At 35.8% G+C, this 11,903-nt stretch overlaps 1 protein-coding gene across 1 annotated transcript in view; it reads right to left on the minus strand.

The window, feature by feature from the left end:
* GPHN (gephyrin) overlaps positions 1-11,903 on the minus strand; it is a gene marked incomplete at its 3' end in the record, with an annotated part of 180,068 nt that overhangs the window by 74,060 nt on the left and 94,105 nt on the right. Inside the window, exons 6-7 of the mRNA XM_010287600.1 lie at positions 9,551-9,617; positions 4,413-4,685 (exon numbers count right to left, since the gene is read on the minus strand). Coding sequence (XP_010285902.1) covers positions 4,413-4,685; positions 9,551-9,617 — 340 coding nt within the window. The remainder of the gene's footprint in view (positions 1-4,412; positions 4,686-9,550; positions 9,618-11,903) is intronic.

An 11,903-nucleotide genomic window follows, 5' to 3' on the forward strand; every position in this document is an offset into this window, starting at 1 on the left:
TTAAATATGTTAAACACAAAAAAAGGTTGACCTCCCCAAATTTTATATTGGCATAGCTCCAATACTACCTACAACTTTTAATGCTTCCTTTTAATGTCCGTGACTAAGGACAATATAGCAAAACATTACATTTTGATAAAGGCATAAAATAAAAAAAGGACACAATAAAAGAAAGAATTGTTTTAAGTCTTCAAATAAGACACCTTTTCTTTACCCTACCCTGACAAAAAGCTGCACACATCTTGGTATGACTGTGTGTGGGTCCATTACCTCTTTTATATACTCCAAGATCCCACAATATAAATACAATATTGCTTTTGCAAATTACACCCTGATCTAGTTCTCCCTGGGTTTACTCTGGTTACTCTACAGTAAACCAGATATTACACATTGCTTCATCCCCTTCAGGCAAGTAACTTTTTTTTTCTATCCGCTATATCCATCAATCATTGCTTTTAAATTTTTGTATGATACCACCTCAGAACAAAAAACTCTCTCTGAAACAAAGTGACTGAGACAATTCCAGTCTTCATTGAACTGCCATGTGAAGTACTAATTTTTACCTGTGCGAAAATTAAAATTTAAGTAAAATTTCAGCCAGGAAACTAATCTGAAAAGGAAACTGAAGATAAAGGGAAAAGATGATTACAGGCATTTAATTTCAGTGAGAATTATTCCCTAATCACTACCTTTACAGAAAATACATTTGCCATAAAACAATCCATATATAAACCTATCTAGAACTGTAAGTTTCATCTTGCAAGCTTTCGCAAATACAAAATCTCACTGAGAGAACTAAGTTAGTTCACAGTTACAAATTTTGCTCTCAAGAGGTTTATTTCTCTAATATGACAGTGGAGTGTGTTGCATTGCTAAAATCAGCATTAATATTCTCTTTAAACCACTACAGCCTGCTGATTTCAGAGAAAGTACTAATATGTATACTGCACAAACTTAAAATATAAAAAACATAATGGATATATACAGTTCATTAAGTGTAAGGGACACAGAATATAATTGGTATTTCTGTGCATATATGTTATGTGATATGGGGAATGTCTCATTTTTCTCATCTACATTTAATAGTTTTTTTTTCGTTTTAAAATTAAATTTAGGCAATCTAAGGCTCTAATCAAGGCAACTTCTTGTTAAGCTTATTAAACAGGTTGATAAACCCATGAGAAATTTCTGTTTCCTGGAGCCTGGAAATCTGCAATAAGGAAGGGCAGGAATATTACTGTGTTTTGGATAGATTTTTAAAAAAAACTTTCACAAAGTCACACTCTGAGTATTTATGATGTCTCCCCCTAAAATTTTTCAACTCATTTGCCAGTTTCAAACAAATTTCACGGAGGGTAGAGGTCTTAAAACTCTAAATGGGTTACAATAAAACTCTATGTTCAGTGAAAATAGTTTTCCACTGACTAGAGTGGAAAACCTGTTGTAACAAACTGATGAAGAAAGAAATGAATGAGAAATGAATGATGTGACAGAGAAAGATAACCACCATACCCATCAGTCATTGCTTCTACAGTTTTTATCTGATATGACATTTTCCAGAAGTACTTTTGTATCAGTTTAAATATTTGTGTTTTCAGATTAGAGAACTAACGGTTGGCAAGAAGGAGAAAAAGGAAAAGATATAAGCTCTTTATTCTCTTTTGCCCAGGACTGGAACAAAGATTGACAGTGCTGATGAGGTACTAAGAAAACAAGCTGTAGATGGTAATTACTATGATTATTATACAAAAGCAAAAATATCTTAAAAACACAGAGAAAGGACAGCTTAAAAAAAATGACCAACCTTCTGAAAAACTAGCCAATTCCTGCTCTGAGTTTGAAAATCTGATTTGAATTATAGAATGCATTGGTTGAATTCACTGCTTTACTGATACTGAAGAATATGGTGCCAATTCTTTTTAGTAACCTCAAAAAAAAGAAACTATTGGAATAAATGTGTGTGTATGTGTATACAGCTTTGTCATCAGGTGTGTGAACTTTAAAGCCTTCACATTTCCTAAGTGACTTTTCAAGAGACATGGTCATCATGTTTTAAATACAGAGGTGTTATGCTATTTGATTGATGGTTTAAATTACTGTTTGCCTAAGGGAACAAGAAATTGCAGCCTCTGGTCATCAAATCTAGTGACACATTTTCCCAAGAACTTACACCCCGTTTGCTGGCTGACATGGAATGCATGGGTCAGACAGCACAACTCTTTCTAGGCCAACTGTTTCCTCAGGTTTCTCTAACCTACAGTTATGAATACAGTAAATTACATTTCATTCCTGATGATACTGTAGCCATTATTCTATCCTTGATTCAAACCTAGACTAAACCTTTGGGATATGGAAAATGAAGTATAGTATTATGTTAGAGCCCAAGTTATAACCTCTGGGTTATAAAAAACTAAGTCTTTTCTACCATTTATTGAAATAGTTGCCCGCTATTCACTAGAATCCAGTAATTTATAACAAGTCCACTGTATCCTGACTCATCAAGTCTTTTCCTCTGTTTCTGAGAAATTCTACTTCTGAACAGAATACAAAAATAAGGGAGAAACTGCAGGTGATGAAAGCAAACTATGAACACCCAATGCAAACGCTGTATTATGTTAACAAACTACTGAGAGAAAAAAACAAAGCAAGGCAAATGAAGGGGAAAAAATTACCAAAATTTCATAGTTTTAAAGCAGTAATTTAGGAGATTATTTTAATTATATTCAATTATTGAGTATATTAGATGATAAAGCCTATGACTAATCAGAAACAGGCTTTATAGCAATGATTATCTCAGCAGCCAAATGATTCAAACTGACAATGCACATGAACTTTACCTTGTTTAGCCCTGTATCTTAAACAGAGTATTTTCTGTAGCATTCTCTAAAGGATAGCAGTGAAGTGTCTTTGTTAGAAGAAAATAAGCAACACTGTCTGTTCACACAGTAGACTAGGAGGCAGGCAGTGTATTTTTAGCTACTGTTAGTGCAAAAGCCTCTTGGAAGTGTCTCTTACCGGTTCTCCTGCACTGCCTGCTGCATGATGGCAATAACTGATGAGACCAGGGATGGGCTGTTCACCTTTTGCCATGATAACAGCTGAACTGGTGTAGGATGGATGCTTCTAATGCACAACACATAACAGCTATGAATACAGTGACAGGAAAACATGAAACTATACAAGCAAATGACCAAAAGGGAATGAGGTGAAAACAAGTGTGACACTGAAATGCCAAGCTCATAGGAACACAGCCAGTTTAGATCTCAGGTATTTTCTGCCTTTAAAAATTGCACATATTATTTATCTTCGCCTATATAAAAAAAAAATTAATCAATTTAAAATTTGCATTAATAAAACCTGAAACTTTCAAGTGATAACTACCTTTAATTCATCGCTGTAAAGGTATATGTAATCACGATTTTCTGTACATGAGGAGATGATCTCCAGCTGCAGCTGTCTTAGAAATGTCAAGATGTCTCAGACCTGACATTTCTCAGACTCAGACATTTCTGGAGTTACAATACTGCTGCTTTGGTTTAGAAATTGTTTAAAATAATTTTGAGTTACTTAGACTTCCAGTTCCCATAATAAGAATTAAAAGCTCAATTTGTGGAGTAAATGTAGAACAAAGCAGTTTGGAAAAAAAACATTTCCAAGCACATAGGAATACATTGTCTTTCCATTTGAAAATTGAAGACATAAAACTGAGGTAAATATCTATATATTGCTTCAAGTAATCTGATATTTCTTTGGAAAACATACACAATTTGAACTGAATAATTTTCAAATGTTATGTAATTTTTTCCTATTGTAGTCTCAAATTTATTATTTTGGTTTGAGTAATGTTGATCTGTGATTACTGGTTAAAACAAGGCTATAAAGACAATATGATGACATTTAGTTTTGTGGCAAAATTTCAGTTCTCTCATGCAGACATGCACACTAGAATACAGTAGTGTGGATATCTTATTACTTTACCTGCTACCTATCTGTCATACTTTTTATCAGTGTTTTTAGAAACCAAGGTTTTCTTTTCAAAATAGAGATTATGGCTTAGAAGATGTTGTTGCTATTCGTTAATATGCCACCTACTGGATTTTGCATGTTCAGGCATGTAAGTACTTTGAATTAAAAAAAGACCACTAAAAGCAGTCTGTCACATCAGAATGGTACCATAAAAAAGCATGTTATCATTAAGATAATAAAGAATATATATCCCCTGAAATTTGATATCACCTACCAACACAGGATTCAGATATTTTTATGAAGCTCTATTTCTACAAAACGTACCTAAAATACATCTGTTTGACCACACAGACATCAGTGTACAGTCTTAATGTGCAAACGAATATTGGTGGAAAGTACCGGAGATGGAAACTAAAGGGTCTCTTAGAGAAACAAGCCAGACTCACCTTAGCTGCAATGGCTGCTGCCGTTATATGGGATGAAGAACTGTCCTCTGTTGAGGCAACTCCACTATCCTTCTTCTCTTCCTCCTCTTCCTCACACTGTACTCCTTTGTCTTCTGTCTGCTTGTGAGGGCTGGTGGTTGGAGGAGGAGAAAGAGGAGGTGGTGGTGAAGGTAGATCTTCAAGCTCATCGTGTACCTCCTTTACTTTTACAATGGCATCCCGCAAAAGATCAATGGCATGAGGTAGGGCTGGCAGTATAAACTGAAAGCATTCCTATGCACAACAAGAAGAGAAATGACTATGAAAAGTTACCTGCAGAATTAAAAAGGGATTTCGCAGATTAACTCTTAAAAGATATTTGGGATTTAGATGTATCTTTTCACCCAATCATAAATAAAACCTTAAGTGCCCTATGCAAATGCTCATAGAGGGTAAAAAAATAAGCTCAGAACCACAGCTGGTGACTATACTACATATTTTTGCCTTTTTTCATGCAAGTATAGCAAGTTGCATACCAGGACTACTGTAATTAAGCTAATATTGGATTAAAACTTCAGAAAACAAGAGTTAAATTTTCATGAATACGTAATACAGAAACCAGTTCACAGCAGTTGGCAGAATGCTAAAAAAATGCAGAATAAAAACATTAACTCTATCCCTGCAGGGATATTAGCTTCAAATTATTCCTGGTAAGTTCCTTCACAATTAGAGAACAATTCATAAGGGCTCCCATAATTATACTTTTATATAATTATATGCTTTTTTATTCATGGACTTCTCTTTTATACTGGAAGAATGACAAACTACATTGATGTCACTGTAATTTTATGTAACTCAGAAAAAACTGGTCATAAATAATTATTTTTCAAACCTCTCCTTGTTCTATGATCTTAAAAACAATTAGAAAGTTTCTTTTATATGGCTGGAGAAAGCAAAAATGCAGACACCGTGTAACCGTTCTTGTTCCATAATAGGCATACACATATATAGCTACCTCTGCTGCTAAAATATCCTAGCATTTCATCAAATCAAAGAACCACCTCAGGACGTCGTGCAGTGCAGGCTCCTGCTCAGATCAGGGTCAATATGAAATTCAAACAGGTTGCTTAGGGCTTTGTTCAGTAAAGTCTTTAAAAAAATACAAAACCAGAAACTCCACAACCCCTCTTGACAACCTGTTCTAATGCTTAATTACCCTCAAAATGATTTTTTTTTTCCCTTTTCTTTTTATCCAGCTTGAAGCTACCTTCTTCAATTAATGACTATTGTCTCTCATTTTCCTCACAGGCACCTCAGTAAAGAGTTTTTTTCATGTAATTTGAGCAGACTGCATATAAACATTAAATTGTTGTAAAATGATGGCAGGGTCACAAGAATGAATTGCCGTTAGGGAATGTACAATTTGACAGAGATAGCTGACATAATTCCTTTTGTTGCTCTTCATTTTCAGTTTTGTTTCAAGCATAAGGAAGATTTTAAAAAATGTATTCTAACATTTTAGAGTATCCAGAAAATAAATAATGATAAACATTTTGTAAATAGATACACTAACAAATATTTTCAATAAATAAAAATGACTATGTAAACAAAATAAAGAGCAAACCGTAGGTCAGAAATTACTAGAGTTTATATAAGCCACTTTGTAAGTCAAAAACATGACTCACAAACACTGTATTTCCTCAAAGCTTCTAAATAAGAACCCACCCTTCAGTTGCTCCTTTAAGAGTAATGAAAAGTCAGACTACTTCATAGATTTATAAATTCTTTAAACATTCAATTTGGCACTCTGAAGAACTGGAGTAAACTGGATGAGCATAAGATGCTGTATATAATGAATACATATTAAAATATATTTGTAAACATAATAAAGAATTATAACTTCTAACATAAATGCAAACCTCAGAGTTATTGTGCCTCCACAGTATTATTTTTAAAAGGTTTAAAATATGGAAGTATACACTCATCACTACTTCAGTAAAAAAGCAGACCTCAAGTAAGTGGTGTACAAGGACAACGATCTGTGAACTGACCAATAATCATGAAAAAGTACATTAATGATTAACTCATTAGATAAGCATGTTCCCCGCTCCTACCACAAAAATACAGCCTTGTTGGCGTAACTGTTGGTGAATAGGTTCTCAGTAAGTATTCTAACAGCTCGTGCTATTTGTAAAACTCATTGTATTAGGCAATTGTTACTACAATTATGAGAACTGCCATAGACCCAATGATTTCAATGAACATCTAGTAATTCCACACTTTGCCCTCTTTCATAACATTAAATACCTTTTGCAAGGCAAAAAGAAAATAATACGAGCCAGAACAACACTATAATGGAAGCATTCTACGGATCTTGATTCAGTGGTACATGCCACACAAACGTTCTCTGGAGAAAACACGTTCGGCATGCATTGCATCCATTTTTAAGACGGAGCATTTACATTGCTGCCATTTTCTATTAATATTTTAATATTTTATTAATGAAATAGGTCTACTGCTGCAATTCATAGCTTTATGTAAGCTTCTTATATGATTGTATTAATATGATGGAAAGGAAATTAGAAAGTCATAAAAGAGAAAAATGAGAGAAATTCCTGGTAACAACCCATTCTGTTTGGTTCTTGAGATCCAGCTTGTTATGGAACAATTTCCTCTACTATTCATCTTAAAAATCTTTGCTGAAATCTGATACTTTAAAGATGTTTCATATTAAAATAAGTTGGGACAGAACAGAGCATCATCATGACAGGAACAAATAAATCATCAGTTTGTAAAAAGCTTGCACGTATAATGAAATCATATGACTTTTTTTATCTTCCAGCAGAATTACCTTTTTAATTACTTAATTTATATCGAACTATTGTTAAAATACTTACTAAAATGTTTTCATTTCTCTTCCTCATCTTCTTTCTACAATTTACCTATCTTCACAGTCTGAGTGCCTCAAGGTGGAAAACTACAATTTTTTCTGTACCTAGCATGTTAGGAGTGCTACTGAACACAACAAAAAGCATTAGAGACTATAGGCTATTTCATCTCTTTCTTAATTCAATAGAAGAACTATAGACTTCTTACAAAAAACTTCTTACTGGTGCACCAGTTCTCTAAAATGTGGGGCTCACTGCTATGTTAAATACACGTACATACATATGAATTCGCACTCATAACTGGAAGACTTTCAAGCAGATAATACTCCTGCCCTACTATCCTCCAATGCTTGTTACATGTTTTGAAGGCTTTTTAATTTCTTTTCAATTACAGAGTCTCATTAGATTTCCTAAAAAGGCTCTAAGGAATGATAGAATCATAGAAGAGCTTACTGAGTCCTTAAAGTGAAATACGTAGACAATGTATCTGAAAACCTGCAATGGCTACTTGAGATAATAGTATTCAAAATATTTCCTCTTCAACTTCAAGGTGACAGCCCACATAAGTATTCATTATTTATCTCTAGACATAAGTCTTTCAAGCAACAGTGACTTCAGGGTTGTGCTGCCAAACAAATACAAGCTGGGGGATGAAGGGATTGAGAGCAGCCCTGCCAAGAAGGACTGGGGGGTAGCGGGGGATGAAAAGCTGGACATGAGCCGGCAATGTGCGCTCAGAGCCGAGGAGGCCACCCGTATCCTGGGCTGCATCAAAAGAAGCGTGGCCAGTGGGGTGAGGGAGGCGATTCTGCCCCTCTACTCCACTCTGGTGAGACCCCACCTGCAGTACTGTGTCCAGCTCTGGAGTCCTCAGCACAGGAAGGACATGGCCCTGTTGGAGCGGGTCCAGACGAGGGCCACAAAAATCATCAGAGGGGTGGAACACCTCTCCTATGACAAAAGGCTGAGAGAGTTGGGGTTGTTCAGCCTGGAGAAGAGAAGGCTCTGGGGAGACCTTATTGCAGCCTTCCAGTACTTAAAGGGGGCCTACAGGAAAGGTGGGGACAGACTTTTTAGTAGGGGCTGTTGCAATAGGACAAGGGGTAATGTTTTTAAACTAAAAGAGGGCAGATTTAGACTAGATCTAAGGAAGAAATTTTTCACCATGAGGCTGGTGAAGCACTGGCACAGGTTGCCGAGAGACGTGGTAGATGCCCCATCCCTGGAAACATTCCAGGTCAGGTTAGATGGGGCTCTGAGCAACCTGATCTAGTTGAAGATGTCCGTGCTCACTGCGAGGTGGGGTTGGACTAGATGACCTTTAAAGGTCCCTTCCAACCCAAACTATTCTATGATTAGTACTCTGCCCTCTGTGACAGGGTGCTACTGGTTCAGAAGACCTTGATAAACTACCAGGTACGCATTTGTTAGAGGCCAGAGGTAAAGACACAAGGCCACTGGCATAGTCTAAGCCCTGGAGAAATATGTTCTCATGATTGATGGGGGATCCACCTTAGCAGTTTTGTATCATTTTGTACAGCCCACTATTCAGCTTAGCAGTATTTGTGTGGAAAATGCTGCTTTTTCTCGATCTCACAGAAAGGAAGACCACTGGAAAGATCTAGCCTTACTAACACAAAAAAAATTCCTCCTGATGTTTAATTGTGTTTCTCTCAGCTCTACTGTCAGAAAGGAAGCATGAATAAAAACATAAAGCCTAACTTCCCTGTCCAATCTGAACAAAATACAGGAGGAAAAAAAAGTATATAAAGGGTGTAAACTCTGATACCCATATCCAAAAGATTTTAAAAATCCTCAAACTCTTAAAAAATTTTGTTCCTTTTTTCCCCTCTTGCTGACAAAAATTGGGAATAGTCTTCACATTCCAGGAAATTCTACCATATACTACACCTTCCTCTTACTTCTGTGTGAAAAAGAACGCTTTCTTGGAAGCTGTAGGCAACACAGGGATCAGGTATGGGCTGACTAGAGAAGGAGGAAGCGTAAGAGACAATTAAGCTCTTCACTAGCACTCCACTACAGTGAGTGCTCTCTTACACTACATGTAATACTGTCCTGGTCCCACAGTGCTTTCAATCAGGTTGGAATTGTATCGTCCCTGACTGAGAGTGAGGGTGTTTTCAGTCATATGAATGTGCATTTCAATTCACTTTTGTAAATTTTTTTGTAGTGGGTACTTTCTACCATTCAGAACAATGGGAGGTACTCATCATGGGTCCTCAGTAGCAGATCAGTAAGAACACTTCTTACCTGTGACCCTTTCTTGCTACCTGGCAGATTAATTATGAGAGTTTTCCCTCTGATTCCACACACAGGTCTGAAAAGAAAGAAACCCAGAGTGAACCTCCACTGCAGAAACAAGAACAGAGTATTTATAAAATACTATAGAGTATTATAAAATCTATTATTTATCAGAATTTGTAGACTCAATTTCCAACATCTAAAAATATTTGCTGATCACATTCTCATAAAACAGCTCAGGAGAAGCTGAGCTGAAAAAGCATCAAACAAGGCTGACAGAGTCTAACATTTAATTGATAGAATAAACACTGTCTAGATTTCCATCTTTTTTACATCAGTGTAGCTCCCTTAATTCTATTGTTTACTTGCAGGCAATACGTTCTTTGATACAGTCCCTGTTTGCTCATACATATGGTTCCTTTGTAACATAATTGATGGTGTCAAACACTATTTCCCTTGCCAGGTAAAAAAACTAAGTCATGATGGTTGCATTAATTAAAATATTTCTTTTTTTTAAAAAGATGCAACATAAAAAAAGCACAGAGGGAAGTAATTCTCAGGTGAAAATTGCACTTATGCAATTCGTATCTAATCCTTCCTAGCAGTCTTTTCTTCTCCTTCAAAAAAAAAAAACCCAAACCAAAATGAACTATCATAGATGGAAGATTTCATTTTATTTTTTTGTCTTTAGGGAATTCCTTTGGTTTTGATGCAGACTTTGCCTCTTCCTCCTTATAGCTAAATATTTTAAGAAAAAAAAAATTAAAAGTACTGGATTTTGTCTTGAGGTTGTAAAGAGAGCCTCCTGCTTTTCTCCACTGTTTATGAAATCAGTGGTGAAAAACCCAGGGCTGGGATATAGGAATAAGAAAAAAGTAAAAAGACAAAACCAAACCACAAAGATATGGAGGCTACAGTTGAGAGAAAATGTGTAACAATCTCTTTATCAGACAAAAACATGAGCCGTAAGTGAAGACAGAATAGGAAAGAAAATAATTTCTTGATAGGGCATTACCAAAAATTTTGAGCCAAAGGACATGGTTTGTGGGGTAGCCATCTTCCCTGGGTTTCTTCTTATAGAAATAATTCTCAGCTATTAATGTCATTCATGGCATTTTCTAGCAGGGTAGCAAGTATACTAGTGATAGCTGTCATAATGCTCATAATTAAATAGCACAGATACCATTTTTGTGCCACAAAATGAACTTCTGATACCACAGTTAAGCCAGCCTGAAGTGAAGTCTTATTTTCAACTGGCAGCTTGAATATTGCCTGACTCTTCGCCTCTGTTTTCCAATATTCAACTTCTTGCATACTGTATACCCTCAGTTAAGAAAGAATTCCAGGTAGTTGAGGAATGCTCTACTGCAATACAAAGATGAAGAGCCTGAGTTAAAGAAATGTGCTCATTCACTCTCGTTGCAGTAGCCAAACTTACAGAGTACTCAATCCTGCAAATCCCTTGTCGGATATAGTTTATGACAGATTCAAATTAAAGGAAATAGGAATCACCCCCACAGGAATTAAAATGAGGTGGAATTGTGTTTGGCAGGTAGCTCCTTTAATAATCTTCTTGGCTCTTTTACTCTGCTTTAAATAATTCCAAACATTATAATTAAATGACCAGTACAACCAACCAATAATAAAAAAAGACTAAAACAGCAGCCGTTCTCCTGAAAGCTAAAATTTTTGACTGCCAATAATCACATGTAGTGGCTCAAGACAAGAAATGGAGCTGCCAAAGATTTCTCAAGAGAGCATGCAAAAGTAAGTAAATGTATCTAAGAACTGAATGGCTTGCAAAAAATATTGTGTGCGCTCACACCATAAAAGCACACAAAATGTGCATGCATTCTGGGTAATTTCAGCGATCAGTTAATGATATTCTTCCAATGTACAACAGTTGAGAGAGATGCTGTGGATCTGCTTTTTCTATTTTGAGAAGTCAAAGAAATTACATGCAAAATTATCAATCAGAACTTAATTTCAAAACGAAGTCAATGAGAGGCAAGCTTATGACAAGTGACATTCAATGTTAAATACTTTGAAAAGTTAGGATCTACATTTCTTAGACTATGTACCTAAAATGAGTGTGTGCTTTTGACCCCTCTTAGTGTGTGCCTTAGTCCTCATTGTAAGAGGGTATTACAACACTATATTAACAATTTGTGTCTTAGAATAACAAATAATGTAAGAAAAATCCGAGAGGAAGTGAGTCTGTATTCAGAGAAGATTCTGAATAAGGAGCACCAAAACCAATACAGGATTACACATAGGACAACCAAAACAAATAAAAGTAAATTCCCTTCCTCCATCTTAAGCATCTGCAGAGGAATTCTACAAAAAAATGTAATCATAACAG

The sequence above is a fragment of the Phaethon lepturus genome, unplaced genomic scaffold, assembly GCF_000687285.1.
Source record: "Phaethon lepturus isolate BGI_N335 unplaced genomic scaffold, ASM68728v1 scaffold875, whole genome shotgun sequence".
Classification (NCBI taxonomy): Eukaryota; Metazoa; Chordata; class Aves; order Phaethontiformes; family Phaethontidae; genus Phaethon; species Phaethon lepturus.